Raw genomic sequence first — 20,322 nt, 5'->3', positions numbered from 1 at the left:
ACTATGGAATATTATTCAACAGTCAAGACAAAGAAGATCAGGAAGTTTTCAGGCAAATGGATAAACCTAGAAAACATTATATTGGGTGAGGTTACCTAGACTCAGAGAGACAAACATACGTGTTTTCTCTCATATGTGTTGACAATGTAACCTGAAATAGCCAGAGAAGTCAGGATATTAAAAGTGGATAATGGTAGATGGTTGCTCTAGAAGGGGGCATAGCAAGATACAGGTGATATGAAAGGGGAGATACAAACATGGGGGTGCTTTAATCGGGAGGGGGGAGAAGGATAACAGGAGAGGAATAAATAACATTAAGGATATTTGAAAACGTATGAAGGGGCTGGGCGATGGTGGCGCACGCCTTTAATCCCAGCACTTGGGAGGCAGAGGCAGGCGGATCTCTGTGAGTTCGAGACCAGCCTGGTCTACAGAGCTAGTTCCAGGACAGGCTCCAAAGCCACAAAGAAACCCTGTCTCGAAAAACCAAAAAGAAAAAAAAAAGTACGAAGTTATGTCAACTGTGTTAGTCAGCAGAATTCCCAGTTACTTCCAAGAGGTTACTTCTGAAGTTCACAAAGATTTCATGGAAGAGTACAGAATGGTTTCCTTTAACGGTTCAACAATTTCCATGTTATTAGTGTTCTCCTCAGATTTCTTATCTCAACTAGAATATTTCTAGGCATATGGAGCCAATGTGGGGTATGTGGTAATGTACTGAAGGGAGGGTTGAAAGATGAAGGACACACACTTGCTTCACAGAGTGTTAAATGGTGTGAATTTAGAAAGGATAAGTGGTGCTGAGTGACTGGGAAGATGTCAGGCAACTCAACAATATGAGTGACTTTGGAAGATGAAAATAAGTCAGCTTTACAAACTCTTCAGAAGAAAATATTTCAAGCAATGTGACAAAACTCCAGGGAGCAGACTACCTTGGCATGTCTGGAAAACTGCAGGAAGTATAGGTGATCTGATCCGAGTGTAAAAAATGCAGATTAAAAAGTAAAACTTGATGTCTGTAGACAAGAAAGTTGGGAGCCCAAGGTTTGGAGTTTATTCATAATTCTAAGATTAAATTAGAAGCCCCTGGAATCTTGAGAAGGGTTTTGATAGTGTTTTCTGTATCAAGCAATGTCATTATTTTCTAAAAACAGTCAGCTTTATGTGATTAAAACGGACATAGTTTTCTGTGTATGAACAAGTCACCTAGTGGAGTTGTTGCAAAGATGGACAGAAAAGCTACTGTTTAGTCATATTTTATAAGGTAGAGCTAAACACTTGATTTTGGGCTTACTACTCAGTAGACGTACACATAGCTTTGATTTGTTGTTTTGTTTTCTGAGGCTGGATTTTACATGGTTTTCTCTGTTGTGGTCTTAGCTGTGTCCTGGAATTCCCTCTGTAGACCAGACTGTCCTTCCACTTAGAGTTCCGCCTGATTCTGCTGCCTGAGTGAATGCTGGCTAGTATTAAAGGTGTGCACCACCAGGCCAACCGTCACAGTTTTCAAACCTGTGAGGACAAGTGACTAAACATTCAAGACTCATTTTATATAATTTTCAAGAAATGTTCAGTAAAAGATAAACTATAAACTGCCTCAAATTGGCAGCAATGTGATGTATTTAAATACCCTTTTTATTTTTCTAAATTCCATAATTCCTTAACTGTGCGTATGAGTCCAATATCTCACCCGTGAAGAAAGTACTGTCATGAAGATTTGATTGCTGCAGCAAATTGTTTAAGTGGACTACGGAATGAACTTCTGTAAAGAAATTGTAAGAGGATGGCAATTTCAACAGCACATCTTTTATTCACATTTGATTTGAGTGTGTACCTGTGTGTGAAAGAGAATTTAAGTGGCTCTCATAATAACAGCTGCAAGAAGGAACAAGATTCTGCAACTTAAGATTTTATATTTTGAAAAGCATTACTGAATACTTTACATTGTGTTAAAAATGACAACTATAAATCACAGAAATACCCCATGCTTGAAACCTTATCTTTATGGTGTAGGTGAGTGATTTCCATAGTGTTAGAGGAGACTGGAGTTATCGTGAACTTTCCATTTACAAGAACATGACCTTTCCCTTACTTCTAAATCTCTTGGCTGCCTCTCTGGCTTTAGTTAATGCTCTCACAGGGAGGTAATTGAACACTGAATGTTCTGTTAGGTGTGAAGTTCAATGAAGACAGATCTATAGGATCAATGGCTGTGGACAGTGAGGAGCATCTTATCGTTTGGCAAACAATGCACAGCATCCTCTCTCCTTACAAAGGTAAAGAAATCTGAGAGAATTTTCTGATTGGTTTGAAGGCTTCGAGTTTCTCATTTACTTTAAACTCACCTCCATCTTTTAAATCATCTGGAAATATGTAATAATGGGTAAGTTCTTCCATGTTTGCTTGGCAATTTTTACATACTAAATTTATGTGTTATTTTAATTCTATTGACTGTTCACTTGTTAAAATTTTCACAGCTGTCAATGTTTAATACAACAGGATATCAACAAGCAAGCCTATTAATGTAAAAATTAAGAGACCTGAAAACTAGGAACACTAATAAGGAGAACAGAAAAACTTTCCAGAAACATCTGAGGTGTTTTGGTCGACAACAAAATCAAATGAAACCCGCAGTCTTGACTGACCGAGCAAGCACTGCATTTTATGACTCAATTTGTTCACTGGAATGAAAAGTAATGATAGAAATTTTATAATTTAAAAATAGCTCAGACGGCACAGTCAACTGACATTCCACCCAGAACGCTGTCAAAAGCAAAACATGTAATGAACTCAACCTGTTTATAATGGAGGAAGTCTTTATAGGCTGATTTATGTGTTGGAGCATGGAGGGAGAATTAGGCAGCATTTAAAACTCAGAGTCACAGGCTTTTGGCACGTCTCAAATATCACTTTATGTTAAAAATGATTTATATTTCTACTGTTTCAAATGGGGATTTATATCCAAATTATCATCCTTTTTATGTACTCCAAAATATTTGCCTTTTCTCTGTAAAACAATAAAAACTATTTTATTCATTTTGCATGCAGTAATATTTAAGCACACGGATTTTGCATGACTTTTTTTAGTACTTTGGAAAACATGATAAATAAGATTAAAAAGAGATTTTTTGAAGTTGTGTTAGTAGATTATGTAGAAATATCCCCTTATTTTACATCAGAAAAGGTACAACTTTCTAATTCCATGTCTCTCTTTTGCCTTCCCTGTCCTCCCTTCTCTTTCTTTCCTTTCATTTTGTCTTCTCTCCTCTGTTTCCTTTCCCATTTTATTCTTTTCTTGCCCATCTTTTAAAACAATGTAAACAACTCACGAGAGAAAGGACAATTTCTAGACAGACACAGTTACAATGCATATTTTTCATCACGTGAGGATGAATCAACGTATTCAGTCCTCTGTACTGACATCACATGAGCTGGGGTATAACACTGTGCACTTGAAGGAGAGACTTAAGAAGCTAAATAGCCCACTGTGAACTGTGTTAGGCATACAGCTCTGTTTGTGTGCAAAGAGGTGACTTTCAGATCAACAAGTGAAGGGACCCCAGGGGCCAGAAAGAAGGACTCAGGTGGAAATCTGAAGGATAAATAGTGAGGTTAAGGTGAGAACAAACCGTAGGGAGGGAAGAACACACACCACATGCTTCAGGAATGACAGATACTGAAACTTCTCATACAGAAGTGCTTAAACGTTAAACACAAGTAAAAATTACAATAATGATTTGATTCTTCTGCCCCTTCATTTAAATCGATTCCTTATCTTCATCAGGATAATGGACCTCACACTGTCAACACATTACGCTGAGCATTCCATGACCTTATTTCAGGCCTCTACAAGTTTTGTCTTATATTTCTAATGCGGCACATGATTTCCTAGTCTCCCGACAGAATGCGCCTTTTTCTTTTTCTTTTCTTTCTTTCTTTTTTTTTTTTTTTTTTTTTTTGGATTTTCGAGACAGGGTTTCTCCATAGCTTTTGGTTCCTGTCCTGGATCTAGCTCTTGTAGACCAGGCTGGCCTCGAACTCACAGAGATCCGCCTGCCTCTGCCTCCCGAGTGCTGGGATAAAAGCCACCACCACACCCAGCTAATGTGCCTTTTTCTTCTGACTAGAAACACTCCCATTTTCATATCTCCATGGCCCCTTCCAAGGAAGCTACCCCCTTATCTGACAAAACTGTTTTTGCTCTGCTCAGTTCTAATACCAGTTCCTCTGGAGAATGGTATCTTATATTCATTAAATTAAAAATGTACATGAACACACACAATAGAACCCTCACAGGATGAATACATCAAGCAGGAAGCCTTAATACAATGATTGAGATGTAATCGTGAAGATTGGCAATCTAGAAAATTTAGGTGGCTGTAACCATTCATTATGTAGTAAGTTTCTCATTATTTTAACCAATAATTCAAAAGGCAGTATTGATTCAATTTCAAAAAAGAAAATAAAAATGGACTGAAATTAACCTTAGTGATAGACACAGATGGATATTAGATGATAAGTATTAGATGATAAAGTATTAGATACTGAGAATACAACTTCCTAATGGCTCCAGTCAGTTTAAGATTTAGATAAATACCTCGTTTTTCTGCCTCACCATTGATATATAATTATTATTGAAGCAACAGGAAAATGATTTTACTTCCCTAAAATCATAAAACAGGAGTTGTCAAAATGTTTTAGATGGAGATATTGTCTCTGCGTTATCACTATAGTTGACACTAAGGAAAAGATGGAGGGAAGAAATCAACAGAAAAAAACAAGGCAGAGAGAAAAAAACCAGTATTCATGCTGACTGTATTTTGTTTTAAGAATTAAACTCTTTCAGTGTTGATTTTCTAGCTATTTTTCTGTGTGTGTGAGTGGGTGCTTGTGGTTTACACACGTGCATGCCACTGTGTCTCTGTGTATGCAAAAGCCAAGGGAGGGTATCAGGATCTTCCTTGACTCCTCTCTGTCTACTGCTTTGAGGCAGAATCTCTCCCCGAGATTCTGAATTTGGGATTATCGGAGAGTCTGGCAGTCAGTAAACCCCCGTGATCCTTATCACACAGTACCCACATCACAGTGTTGGGCTTTGTGCTGTGCACCAGTCCATTTCTGGCTTGGTAGTCGAACGCAGGCATCTGACCTCAGCTGATCATAGTTATGTGTAAATTATGTAAGTGTGTTTAACATCTAAGCTGCCTCCCAAGTTATTTAAAACTAAGTCCTAGTGTAATGAAACAAGACAGTAACAGTTTACATATCATATATAACTTACAGAAAAAAAAAAAAAAAGTCCAGAATGTTTAACTCTGTAGAAAGTTCACAGGTCTATGAAAGTTTAACATCCTTTTCATTCTTCTAGCCTACTACATACATGAGCACTGATGGGAGGGGGTTCTTGTTTCCATATTATCAATAAATATCAGAAATACTATGTGTGTTTTATCTATATGTTAAAAGTTTCAAAATAAGAGAGGAAAAAGAGGGTTGTGGTTGTTTGTTTCAGTGATGTTTTTATCTTTTAACTAATGGCACATAAGCAGGAGAACGTGCATTTTGCTGTTGAAAATTTATTTATGCTAAAAAGCTTTTCTACTACTTTCATTATGCAAGTTCGGAAAGCGAAATTACCCAGTTGCAATAGATGAAATAGGCTTTATCAATAAAATACTGTTGTTTTCATTTATTTCTTTATAAAAACAATATAGAAAGGAAAAAAACATAAATGTGATCTTATGGACTTGTTCAAAGTCTAGAATATAGAGGAATAGAAATTGCATTTTTTTTCAGGATTGTGGCAACAGCAGCAATTGGAAAGATGCATGAATGTCTATACAAGAATGGCAGGTTTTTTTTTTTTTGAATTGAGAAGACAGGATTCAAGACATATTTTTTTCTTTTGGGATAGCCTACTTTAAATTCCGTGTTACCAATTTATAAGTAAATTCTACTTTAGAAAATTAATACACGCACTAATAAAAAATTCAGAAAAAGAGCGGTTTGCCCACATTTTCTGCCTCATTATACTGTCTCTGATCTCGAGTTTCAGAGTGAACAGGAAGAATAATATCATCTATTGTAAGGCCAGGGATCTTAGCTGACTTCAGATTTTACAAAATCCCTGCTGTGAGTGTGAATCACTGTGGAAATGGTGATTCGTGTCCTTTTGTAAAGGTTAGTCCTGCAAACTTGAAGAGGGAAAAAAAAAACAGAGAAGGGGGAGGAGGAAGGGGAAGTAGGTGATTGTAGGTCTCTCTGTGAGTGGAAATAGAATTTTCCACAATCTATACACTCTGCGGGAGTCCATTCTTCTCACAGCTGGTGGCTGTTCTCCTGGGCTGGAAGGCAGAGACCCAGAGCTCCCAAGAACTCTAATTGCTTCAAAGTCTCTGTCTAGAAAGAGGCAGATTCACTGCAATAGACAAGTTAGCAGTTAATTTCTGCACAAATAAATAAGGCGAGAATACCTGTAAATCCCACAGCTCCTAGTAAGAAATACTAGTGTTATTTCATAAAGAGGGGTGGGGGCGCTTGGAATGGAGGCAATGGCCTGGCTCTGCAACAAATGCTTTGAGACTTTATGATGACAGAACCAGATGTGCTCCTGGTGGTAAGGCCAAAGACTGGATATTTTGATTTCCTGAAAGGGCCTTGCTATAGAATGAAAGCTAAAATTATCAAACATCTACCGAAGGGCCCTGTATTCACACTTGAAATTATCAAACATGTACAAAATTATCAAATATCTACCTAAGGGCCTTGATATCACACTTGAAATTATCAAACATATACAAAATTATCAAACACCTACCTAAGGGCTTGAAATGTTGCCTCAGCGTACTTGTCGCCCAGACGAAGAAATGAATTTCTGTAAATAACTTGCCTATCTGGGTCTCTCTTGTCCATCAGTAAATAATACAACGTCTGAAACTTTGGCTCAGGCTATTTCCTGTTGACGTTTCCCTGTCCATCGCTGCTGCCTTGAATGTTTCTGAAAAGCCAGCACTAATCCCACACATATATATGGTGCCTGCCAAGAAATTCCCCAAGCTCAGAGACTCATCAGACTCACTCAGCCAGCCTAAGTGTTTGAAGGTGCAGCAACAGCGCATGGACAAGTTGAGACTGTCTTTAAAATTACTGCTCTAATTTAAATTAAACACTTCAACTGTTGTTATCTACCTCCTTTCACCCATGCTGTATTTAAATTGTTTAAATATTAGTCATAATATCTCAGTTTCATCGATGGTACACTAGGTACAGAGAACAGAAATTAATTTAATTACATCTGGATTATAATACGGTTGATGGATAATACAATCCAGAAATTTCTTCCTCTGTAGCTTTGCTACTTGTTTCTCTTTCCTGAAGATCTGCCTTCCTGAAATCCCAGCTTGCTCTGACTCTAGGATAAACTCTTATCTGTGCTGGGACATGAGCTGCTATGTATTTATAAACAGATGCTTCAAAAAGAAGGAACACCTGGACTGGAGCTGCAAGGGGTTGCACTTGCATTGTTACAGCCTTGACGATGAACTTGTCCAAGGGTGGGAGGCTAAAATGTTGCACACCAAAGCCAATATTGTGTTGGGCTAATGTATTACCTTACTCTTTCAAAAACTACTTAATGTGATTACTGTTGAGTAGGTGTGTAGCAACCCTTTTAGGTTCTATCTTTATTCTTTGCCTTCTCTACAATCTCCTCTGAAGTAAAAAGTTACAAAAAAAAAATCTTATGAACACTTTTTCATTACCAATTCCATCCATGACTTTTCTAGTACTTTCTGCCTACTCATCTCCAACTCAAGATATTCATAGACTTCCTGACTTAGCAGCTTTTTGATTACAATGTTAATAACTCTTCTGATGCTTGTGTCCATTGGTTGCTCCCTCTTTAGTCCCTGTACTAATTCAGGCTGTCCAGAACACTGCAAAGTATGCTGCTTAGAGTCAATGGCATCTTTCTATGCTCAAAGATTTCAGCACCTGTTAACTTGTTCCAGGCAATGAAGCCCCATCCTAGTCTATGGCGTCAATTCTGAGCTCTGAAGATATTAGCTGAGTTGTCATCCATTATCTCTTGGGTCTCCTGCTCTGCTTCCTTTTCCTGTAAAATTCCTTTTCTATTTCTTTATCCTTATGTAAACCAAAGTCTGGAATATAAAAATGTAATCTTGCCACTCACACGTCCTAACTTGCAGGCCTTTCTCATGTCACTAAGAGGCATCCTTTGGGGATACATTTGAGTTACTGGCTAACAGACTTCGGGGTGCCAGGATCTCTCACCTGGACAAATGAGTTTACATGGAAGCAGGTGTTAGGCCACACAGCCTCCCCATCCCTTCCTCACTGTAGGCTTATATTGTGAAAACACCCACATCCTCACAAAAATGTAAGAAGACATTTCCAGTTTCTGCCACCTGGGTTCTTCATCCTCTCTTCAGAGGTTTTTGCCCTGGTATTTTCTCTGGTGGCTTAGCCCTGACCTCTCATCAGAGTCTCCACTGTGCTGTGGTCTATCTGTCTGCGGTGGAGTTAACAGATGTTCTAATAAACTCTGTACCCCTAACCATCGCCCTCCATGTCCCTCCTGAACCTCCGTGTGAAACCCTTTAGAAGTATTCCTGCAGCTGCATTATATTCTACTGTCAATTTCAAGCGTAGCACTCCTTCAGGAATGCATCTGCTGCTTTATCTGAACTTAACAAAAAGTCAGTAGACTTGGCACCAGTTAGTGAGCATAGGCATAGTTTTGAACTTTGGAAGACACAGTAAATAACCTGTCTCCAGAACTTCCACTGTTCAAGAGTCCTGGATTTTCAACTGCATCCATCAAAATAAATAAACAAACAAATAAAAGTCCCTAGAAAGTCTTATTTTCATATTGTGCTTTTTCAATATGTGTGGCACAAAATTAAAATGAGTAAGGGAAAAATTAGATCCAGTAGGGCGGATTCATTTTAAGCTTTTTAGTTACTGATGACCCTATCTGAGAAGATCTCAGATCTTTTTCTCTTCTTTCTTTCTTTTTTTTTTTTTTTTTGAAAACTATTGTCAGTCACTGCATATTTTATAGGGTAGTGTCTTTACTTGAATGATGGCGAGCTTCCTGGGATAAGCTGTTTCATCTCAGACATGATTAAATTATATTTCTTCCTGTCTGAACAAAGATTATATTGAAAATACAAGAAGGATTCGGCACCAGGGAAATACATGTTAGTGTTTGACAAGTGTGAACAGTGCAGGAAAATATCAATATGTGATGAGGTCACGATAAGAATCTAAGACAAATAACACGGAGCTATCTGAATGTTAAGTGGACGGGCGCCTAGCTATTCTTTTCAGCTGTCATTCAAATGGTGCTCAGATAATATAGTTTTCAATCTTGATACACATTTGACCAAAGCAAATTGGTACCTAAGGAAATCAGAACACACAATTCCTTGTGGTTTTCCAAAACCAAATATCTAATGTATAATGATAATTAGATTTGAGCATGTACCAATTATTCAAATTTTTACTTTTTCTTTTATGGTATATTAGAAATTAATGTCATATTTTTAAATGTTTAGAATTATAGAAACTGCGAAGTGACGAGATGCTCAGTGGTTAGTAGTATATACTTCTCATGGAAAGGACATGACTTTAGTTCAGGTCTTTATATGCAGTGGTTCACAACTGCCCAGATCTCCAGGGCTCTATTCAGACCTCTGCAGGTACCACTTGCACATGGACAAAATCATGTAGAGACAAACATACATACACTGATTTAAAAATAATAAAAATAAGCTTAAAGTTATCACACCAACATGATACATTTCTAAATGACAGCTTATGGATGATTAAAATAAAAGACAGCTGTTGTAAATACACAAAACCCAATAATACTAAGGACGTTTGAACATAGAAAAGATACTACTCTAGTTTGGCGTAGAAAACACAAATGTGAGTATTTATGTTGAATGCAGGGTAAAAAATACACTGCTTCTCTAAGGAGATCTCATTCCTTTTAGTTTCACAGTAGTTATAGAAGTTAGATGATAGAAAAATAAAGAATTTTTCAAGTAATTTAATCTAGTTCCCTTCCTTTAGGCACATGAATTCCCAAGATGATAAAAGAACTATGTATTTTTTTATTCTATTTTAAGCACGCTAGAGAGAGGGATACTGGTAGAGTTTTTTGTGGACCTTTGTAAGTTCTAATTAGTCTTTTAGGTTCTAACACACACATACATAAATTTCAGAAATTTCTGGTAAAAATTCGAAATTCCTGGTTCTGTCACACCTGCATGTAATGTTTGTCAAGGAAGAAAGTGGTGGAAGGTAAGATTCCACTTTTCTAGTATCTACCAGTAAATATCACCAAGCTTTATCTTTCTATTCTTACGTATGTTGATTATAAATTGTATTTTTTCTAAATGTAAAAATCATACAAAAAAAACAGGAAGTGGTGGCGCACACCAGCCCTCTTGAGGCAGAAGCAGGTGGCTCTCTGAGTTCAAGGCCAGTCTGTTCTACAGAGTGAGTTCCAGGACAGCCAGAGCTACATAGAGAAGCCCTATTAAAACAAACAAACAAAAAAATCACACAAAGATTCACATATATAAGACTGGCCTGTAATGTTTCAGTGAAACTCACATCATATTCTCTATGTTTTGATATGAAAATATTTGTGTAAAGGTCTATTTGCTTGAGAACACAGAAATCACAGATTATTGTGATTTCATGAAATAAGAGAAGTGATTGCTTCCTTAATCCTACATATAGTCTGTTAAGGGAGGAGCTTAGTATGTCAGCAAGGACCTACAGCTCTCCTGTCCAATGTTCACAGTTACACAAGGCTGACATCATCCCAATAGCTTCTTTGATAATTAGAAGTTGACATTATTCCTTATTAGATTTTACCTTGTTAGATTTTGTGGATTTATTCTGTTGCAAAAATTTGATGTCAATATTATCATCCGGTACATTGACTTTCACCGTCAGCATTGTGTCTTGCAAACAAATTAAAAAAAAAATGCTGAAAATTTGTTTTAGTTCTTCCATTGGGATCAGGTATGGTTCTGCAACAGAACCATCTGGTCCTGGGATATTTTTAGTTGGGAGATTTTTGTTATTGCTTCTCTTTCATTATTTCATTAGTTTTTTTTTGTGGAATTATTTAAATTATTTACTTCATCTAGTAGGTCATAAATATCTAGAATTTCATATCTTTCTTTGAGAATTTTAGTGCGCATTTTAAAAATATCTTTCCATACTTCTCCGAATGTCCTCAATATCTGTTGTACTGTTTCCCTTTCATGGTTGCTCTAATTAATTTGGATTCTATCTCCTTTTTGGTTAATTTGGCTAAATATTTGTCAATCTTGTTAATCTTTTCATGGAACCAACTTTTCATTTCATTGATTTTTCTTGTGAATTTTGTTTCTATCTCACTTATTTCAACCCTAATTTTTATCGTCTCTTTTGATGTTGTGATTACTTCTTTTATTTTTGAGATTATATTGTAACAACATCATTACTTTCTTCCTGTTTTGTCCTCCAAATCTCACATACCCGCTCCTTGCTTGCTTTCAAATTCATGGCCTCTTTTTTCATTAACTGTTGTTGCACGCATATATGTATATATTCTTAAATATAACCTGCTCAGTCTACATAATGCTATTTGTATATTTGTTTTAAGGATAGATCATCCAGTATTGGGTAACTTATTAATGTGCTCTTCTCTGAGGAAGACAATTATACTGACTCTCACCATTTCCTAGTTGCCTCCAATCGAAATGCAGAGTTGGGCAATCCAGTCTCAATGAACAAATCTACAAAACAACCTAGGTACCTAAAGCTCAGGGAATATTGAAGAAGAGGGGGCAGAAAGACTGTAAAAGTTAGAGGGTCAAAGTGGTTGTTGAAAGATGGTGTCTCCTAAAAATATGAAAACCTATATTCATAGTTTTGCCAATATGACTGCCTGAACATGAGCTGAACAATAGATAATATGGCAATGTGAACCTGGCTGGTTGGGGGCAAACCCATAATACCTAACTCTAAAAAAAAAAAAAAAAAACCTACAGCCCTAACTTTTATAGTCTCTACCTGAATATTCATTTGCTGTTTGATTTTATTTTTCCAAGGACTTTGGGTGCAACATTAAATTATTAGTATGAGCTCTCTCCAGTTTTTCATGTTGGCACACAGTGCTGTAAACCCAAAGAGAGAACATTTCATTGTACCTCAGAGGCTTTGGTGTGCTGTGATTTTACTTTTATTCAATGCTCGAGGAATTTTCTAATTTCTTTCTTGGTTTCTCCTTTGACTAAATTATATCCAACAGTCGGCTTTTTGGTTTCCCACGAGTCTGTGTACTTTCTGTCATTCTTATTTTTGTTGATATGTAGCTTTATTCCTTTGTGGTCTGATCATATGCAGGATACTATTTCAATTTCAATAAATCTGTTTAGACTGCTTTGTGTCCTAATGTTTGGCCAATTTTGGAGAAAGTTTCATAGGTTGCAGAGAAGAAAGTACATTCTTTATTGTTCGAATGAAATGGTCTATAGCTGACTGTTAGGTCCATTTGATTTATGATGTCATTTAGTTTCAGAGTTTCTCTATTTAGTTTTTGACTGGATGACCTCTCTACTGATCAGAGTGAAGTATTGAAGTCACCCAGCATTGCCGTGTTGGGTCAGGCTGTCTGTAGCATGTGTCTCTACCAAATTGAAAGGCATCTTCTTAGATTGCTACCTCTGTATACTGTGCAGATTGTGAGCAACATTGCGTTTTAAGACATTCTTGTGGTCCACTTTTTGGCCAATGTAGATTTTGTAGTCCAATAATAGGATACACTCTTCTATCTGCACGAGTTCCTTCTCTTTTTGCTTCCCATGTGCTGATCTAACTCCTTTATCTAAATATTCTATTTTGAATTCACCATCCATTCCAGTGCTAAAAGCAAACACAGTGTGTTGTTAGATACAAGGGAAATTCTGAAACTCTCCCTCTCCCTTGTTCTTTCCGGTCGAAATCAAAACACATTTGCATGTTGATGATGAGTCGTTTAAGTGTGTTTTACAGTGATGAAGATAGTTTTCTTGGTTAACCACTACTATAGATGGATTATTAGACACTGTGTTATCTTCTACTTTAAAAGAAGTCATTTACATATCAGAATCATGCTTTATGAATTGTATTAGATTCAATATTGAAAGCTAGATGTATTAGACATTCAATAAAACTAGTAATTAGACATTAAATAAATATTAACAGCCATCAAACATGGGAAGGATGTGCAGAAGGGGCAGCAGCATTCAGTGTGTTGATGACAGAATGTATTTAAAGAGGGTCAGAGCAGGTATGGGTCAAGAATGGAACCAAAAAATAGGAACAAAGATAAACGGACCTGGGCATCTACTGAGAATACATTTTCAATGACAATAGGTGACATGCAAAAGTTTCTATTTTGATTTTCACTGACACTTATGTGTGTGGACTATTCCTTTACACTGTGTGGATGTATGCCACTGTGATTGGTTTAATAAAGAAGCTGACTGACCAATAGGTAGACAGGTAGAACTTAGGCAAGACTGGCAAGCAAAATGAAGAAAAAGAGAAGGAGTCTCAAGAGTCACTGGGAGATGGAGAGGAAGCAGAGACGAATTTGACTGACTAAGGAAAAGTACTGAGCCATATTGCCAGAGTATAGGGAAGAAATATGGTAATTTTAAAATGTAATATTAGCTTATAACAAGCCTGAGCCATTGGCAGAACATTTATAATTAATATAAATCTCTGTATGATTATTTGGGAACTGGTTGGCAGGAGAGAAAGGTCTGCCTATGCATGTGTAATCTTAATTTTTATATAGTTTTTGTTTGTCTTTTGATTTTTGTTTTCTGAAACAGGGTTTCTCTATAGTTTTGGTGTCTGTCATGGAACTAGTTCTTGGAGACCAGACTGGCATTGATCTCTGTGAGTTCAATGCCTCTCTCCCCTGAGTGCTTGATTAAAGGCGTGTGCCACCACTTCCCCGCTCATAGTTATTTTTATAATTCCAGGTGAGTTAAAAAAAATAAAATTTCTTGCTAAAGAGTATGTAGCCTCAAATTTTATGTTTCATGGTCTGTGTGAGTCCGGCATATCAATCCAACAGTTTTCTTTGCATTGGTTTAAGTAAACATGCACCTTCAGTGGATGAAATGTAATATCCAGCTAACTCACTTCTATTCCAATTTAATTCACTATTCTTATTAAACTTGTAAGTTATGCTATGATTTTCATACAGACAGGTTTGTTTACATTTGATTTCTTTGTGACTTTAAAATATTATATATAAACAACCTAACAAAAATCCATTTCAAATATAGCTGATGCTTCCTTCTAGTTTTATTCAAAGCATACACTTCTTGTTCTGTGCATGAAATTTTCTTAAATTAAGCAAGGTGGTTATAGCATAAATCCCATTATCTCCTACGTTCCATGTGCAATGAGATGTAAATGAGGACACGCTTCTCTGAGACCTCAAAAATAAAATCGTTAAGGGAGAAAAATCAGAGAGCTTAAATAATCCAAACATCTCATGGTGATATAGTCCCATACAGCTATGATTTATTAAATCGTATATTTATTAAAAATTTGATAGCTAAAAGGACACAAGTAAGAAAAATGGGCTACCTTCTAAATTTGATGTCAAATAAAGTTAACAAAGAATTAAGTTTTGGGTTACCTAAATGTATGATTATGGCCCACCAATACACATTTTCAATTTAGTCTTCCACATGTGGATACTTTTAGAGATTTTAAGTGTGTCTACTGATATATTAACCAGGAAATATATTATTAGAGCTAAACATGTACTGCTGATTAAATTGCAAATGTCAAATTTTGGTTACAGAACAACATAACAATAGTACATTTTGAGAATTTGACAAACATTCAGATAACAACTGACAATTATATTGTATATGTATATTTATATATTATATATGCACATACTTAGCAAAGTTGGATTTTCTTGTTAAGCATCATAAAGAATCATACTACTTGGGGGATGAAGTCTACCCTCCCTTTAGTATGCCTAGAATTTACCAACTAGTCTTGAGAGGGATTGTAAAGAAAATCTGAAAGGGAAGATGGTAACACTGAATGTCAAATGAAGAGTAAAGAAAATTCTCAAACTTCTGGTTTCACACCTCAGAGAACTAGGAAAGAAGATAACATTAAGCTCAAAGGTATCATAAAAGAGGACAAAGCAATGATAAGAGCAGAAGTAAATGATGTAGAGACTATAAAAATAACAGAAATCTAATCAATGCCCTAAGAGTTTTGATTTGTACAAATTTATACAAGTTGACAGAGTAGGAAAAGAAATGATTTAGATAATGAAATCAGAAATGAAAGAAGAGACATTATAATTGATACTTCAGAAATACAAAGGATTGTGAGGGCAGTATAGGCATCACGTACCAACAAATCAATGTACAAAACAGAATTTTCTAGAAATATAAATCTAATGATAGCCACAAAAAGAAAAATTAACCCAGTAATTAAAGCCTCTTAATAGGGGCTGGAGGGCTGGTTCAGTGGTTAACAGCACTCGTTACACTTTCAGAGGATCTGTGTTCAGTTCCCAGAACCATAAGGTGGTTTATAATCATTCTTAACTCTGGTTCCAGGAAAGGCCATGCCATTTTCTGATATCCATGGCCACCAGGGATGTACTTGGTACACATACATAGACTCAGGCAAAAAAGCCTCATACACATAAAATAAATAAATAGTAGATACTGGAGAAGAATGTAGAACACTATTTTACTAAACCATCACAATCCCAAGTATCAATCTAACATTTGCCCTTCTATCCACAGATAACAACTGTAGTTTTCACTGCTCATCAAGGAATCTTCTTTTGGAAACAAACACTACTTCAGAAACCACAAGTACAAAGTTGAGGAGTCCAGGTCTAACTGATGCTTCTACAAAACACTCGTGCACCTAAGGCTCAGGGAACATTTCTGAAGAAGGGGCAGCATGATTAAAAAAGCCAGAGAAATCAAAAAGTTTGCCATGAGATGTGTCTCATAAGTTACTGCCCAAACATGATCTGAACAAGGACAACAGCAATAGACTAATCAAAATGGATGAGGAAAGACCATGAGGCCTCAACCCTACACAAAGAAGTACAGGCAAATGGGTGCTGGGAGTGGAAGAAATAGTTCAGGGAAGAAACTACCAACTGTTTATCCAATACCAAATGGTCGGCTCTGAAAACATTCATACATGTAGCATACAGACTGAGGCGGTTATTCATATATACTTAGAAATAAATATTTATATGCACATATGAATGTGATAACAATGAAAGAAAAGTGGCCAAAAGTTTGAAAGAGAACAAGAAAGATATGGGAGGATTTGGAGGGAGAAAAGGAAGAGGAATGATGTCATTACACTATAATTTCAAAAGAAACAAATATTCTCAACCCAAAGGAACTCAGGACTTTCTGATTTCACTGATGAACACACAAATATTAAGTGTGTTAATATTACTTTGTCTTAAATTCCTCCAAAAAGTTGAAGAGGAAGTAAGAAATAAAATTCCAAACCCCTGTTAATGAAGCAGGCATTACCCTAATAGTAAATACAAAGAACAACACTACAACCAACAACAACAACATTCCTTTTCAATATCCTTTATAAATATGGGCTTAAACCCCTCAGGATGTTATAACCTAAATAGCCTTCAAACCCAGCCTGCCCAAGGACGAGATAACATTCTGGGATTATGGGAGCTGTCGTTCTTGAACAATAACAACAAAGCCTCATTGGATTAGTATGCTGTCTCTTGGGTTTTGTCCATATGAGACGCCCCACAACATGTGTCTCTGGGGCCACTTACCTGGAAACTTTCCAGGTGATGGTCCTGATCAAATTCCATATTAGTCAGTATTTAACATTTTAATGAAAGTTCTAATTTGAACAAAATGGTGGAACTGGTTGTTCTCTGGCGAATCTTAGAATTAAGAGGGGTAGAAGATAATAGACAAACCAAATGATGTATAAAAAATTTCTTCACCGTGCTCATAGAATCTATCCCAAGGATGCAGCACTGGTACAGAATTGGAAAATCACTGACTGCTATATGTTAAAAATGGGATGAAGAATAAAAATAATCTAATCATCTAATTGTGTGCAAAAGAAGAAGCCTTTTAGGAAAAGCCAACATCTTTTCATGATAAAAACTCTTCAAAAATTAGGGATAAATTAAAAAAAAATATGCCAACACAATAAAGCAGTAAGCCCATAGTCAAAATCATATTCACTGTGAAAAGTTCCCAAGAAACCAGATTGTATCAAGGAAAGGATTTGAAATGTAGATTTTAATTACATTTCAGTAAAAATATTTTGCCCATAAAGGATAAGGCCATGAGCTGGGTGTGGTATCACACACTTTTAATCCTAGCACTTTGGAGGCAGAAGCAGGGGGAATCTTTGTGGGTTCAAGTTCCACTTGGTTTACAAAACAAATTCTATGCGAGCCAGGAAACCCAATGAGAACCTGAAGCATGATTAATAAAAGAGAAAGAGAGAGAGAGAGAGAGAGAGAGAGAGAGAGAGAGAGAGAGAGAGAGAGAGAGAGAGAGAGGGAGAGGGAGAGGGAGAGGGAGAGGGAGAGGGAGAGGGAGAGAGAGAGAGAGAGATTGGGGTTCAAACTGAAGGTCTGAAAAGCAAAGCATCCAGCCACTGGCTCTTACTTCTACCTCAGTCAGAAAATTACGATCCTGCCTCCAGGAATCTCAGAATGATACTGTGCCTGAGAGCTGTTGCCTCTCATTTTATAATCCTCTCTAATGCTGGGATTAAAGGCATGCACCACCCGGTTTCTAAGGCAACTAGTGTGGCTACTGGGATTAAAGGTGTGTATTACCACTACCTGGTCTGTAAGGCCCACCAGTATGACTGTTTTACTCTCTGATCTTCAGGCAAGCTTTAGTTATTAATATAGAAGTGAAATGCCACTATAAGAGCCTGTTTGAAAAAAAAAACCGTCCTCAGGATTTAGATTAAAAAAATGCAACTTATTTGACAATACTGATGCCACTATAAAATGTACAAATAGAACACATACTGGGTTTAGAAGGATTGTGAGGAAGAGTTCACCTCCCTTGATACTTTTATCCAATTCTTGGGGTCCTCCTGGATACTCCTTGTAGAAAATAGTGTGTGTGAACAGCCCACAGGTCTGTCGAGGGAGGACCTGATGACAAAGAGGGAAAGGCAACACACTGGTAAGATGTAGCTAGGAACTGTTATGCTCCTATAATTTCACACTCAGCAAAAAGTTCCTGGTGTCTTACTGTAACCGAGGGTTCATGTTGATTTAATTTTGTAAATGTCAGTGTAGTAACCGAATCAAAGAAACACAATTTGGAGTTTAGAATATGTACACAGTTAATTTCGCTCTATAAACCTAAACTACTGCCTGACTTGGGTTAAGGAATAAAAAATTATCTTAGGATTCATTTGATTCAGACAGCTACCAATGTTATTCTTCTCATCCAATTAAGCCTCTCGTCTCCTTCTGACACTCAGTCTTGCAGAATACGCAGGGTTAGGTATTCAAAGTCAATTTTTCTGACCATCTCTGCCTTGTTTTGTCTGTACTCTACCCTGACTTTAAAGTTCTCACTGGTAGTCGAACTATTTAATGACTGTTTCTGCAATATTTTTGTGTTGAATTTGCTTTAGCTCTGGAGGTTCAACAGACAAAACAAGTAAGCAAATTGTCTCTAAAATCCAATTTTGAATAATAAAGTATTTATAGTCTAATAGAAAATGCACCCAATTACACAAGAAAGCTATGATGGCATTTATTCTTCATTTAACTTTCATAATTAAATTCAAGGTAAATGAAAGCATGGAGTCTTGGCTAAAAGAAAGATTTCCTTTATGACATGTTGGGTGATCACACAATGAAAGAATCTCAATACTTTCTCTGATTTTAAGTGTATGTGAATAATTATTTTTATACTGCCTGATTTCTATTGACTTCAACTGCACTATTTATAGTATCAATGATTTTAGGTATCGTTCTTTGTTCTTTGGTCCTCTGGTGCTATATTCTAACAACGAGGTGATTAAAGCCCCATGATAAAATGAGTTCCAACTCTGGGTAGCTCTATATTCCTGTCTCTTCTTTTTACATGGAGATTAGATGTAAGAATAGACAGATCAAGTGTCAATGTGAATGATACTGTGGGTTAGTATAAATACTAAACAGAAAGAAAGTTGTTAACTAATGCTGTGGTCTTGAGAGTTAATGGTGGTAACAACTTCAAAGATACCCGAAACTGGATAAAACTGGCTTTCTTAGAACTATAGACATGGTGTCCCTCTTTCTCCCCCCCCCCCAATGAATATGTTAAACTTCCAGCTCAAATTCATGTGATTTTACTCTCATTTATCACAATGGACGTACCATTCTTAAGCTTGAGTATTATTTTTTTTTTTTTTTAGCTAATACACAAGGAAAGGAAGTACATACCACATTTCCCTTCAATTTGCAAGAAGAAGAAAGGGAAATTAAACAGCATCCTAAGTTACTCTGAATGCCTAAAAGTCAAAATATGCTTGACAGAAAGATTTGGCTTTCAAGTGTTATTGTTCCCTTTTCACTGGTAGTACTGAAGTGACTGGAGAGCTGTTGTTTTCTTGATCCATAGAGCAGCAGCCTACCTTCAGCTCTTTGTAAAATCATGCAAACAAGCAATACTGAGGAATCCCTCAGGAGAAGCAAAGGAGGCCCAGATCAATTTTCAGTTTGAAAATATTAATAGATAATCTATGCAAAACTCATTCCCATTATTTCCCGATTGTTATACACGCAGTACAATTATTCCACAGCATAGGAAAGAATCCTGTTGTCAAATAGAATGGTGGAGTAAAAGAAGTTCTGTGCTCCATCATCAGATAGGATGGTGAGCCCTTCCCTTTAACACAGGTATCAAGGCCTTTCAGACACAGAGTATGCACTCACCATGATGCTATTGTGAATGAAGCCCTTCCGGTATCTTGCAGGTTTCAGATGTGGATACTCTTCAGTGCTGGTGACCTGAATACCCCAGACCTTCTTCCATGCTGCATACAGCTGAATATGGACCGGGTAGACCCCTGAGTGATGCGGGGCCACTGCGTAGCCCAGGTTGGTTGGTATTCCATGTTCCTATAAGAAATCAGAAGAACACCATCATGGAGTGGGGGCAATTGGGTGAATTAAAAATCTTCGTATTTATTTGGCATATATATATATATATATATATATAT

At 36.7% G+C, this 20,322-nt stretch overlaps 1 protein-coding gene across 2 annotated transcripts in view; it reads right to left on the bottom strand.

Moving 5' to 3' along the window:
* Positions 1-20,322, bottom strand: part of Ndst4 (N-deacetylase and N-sulfotransferase 4) — a 227,423-nt gene that overhangs the window by 75,682 nt on the left and 131,419 nt on the right. For both annotated transcript variants that reach the window (XM_050152462.1, XM_050152525.1), the window contains exons 4-5: positions 20,036-20,221; positions 18,128-18,256 (exon numbers count right to left, since the gene is read on the bottom strand). In XM_050152462.1, coding sequence (XP_050008419.1) covers positions 18,128-18,256; positions 20,036-20,221 — 315 coding nt within the window. The remainder of the gene's footprint in view (positions 1-18,127; positions 18,257-20,035; positions 20,222-20,322) is intronic.

Source organism: Alexandromys fortis, unplaced genomic scaffold, assembly GCF_014885135.2.
Source record: "Alexandromys fortis isolate MF-2015 unplaced genomic scaffold, M_Fortis_MF-2015_v1.1 scaffold_19, whole genome shotgun sequence".
Lineage (NCBI taxonomy): Eukaryota > Metazoa > Chordata > Mammalia > Rodentia > Cricetidae > Alexandromys > Alexandromys fortis.
This window is presented reverse-complemented; position numbering and strand designations above follow the sequence as displayed.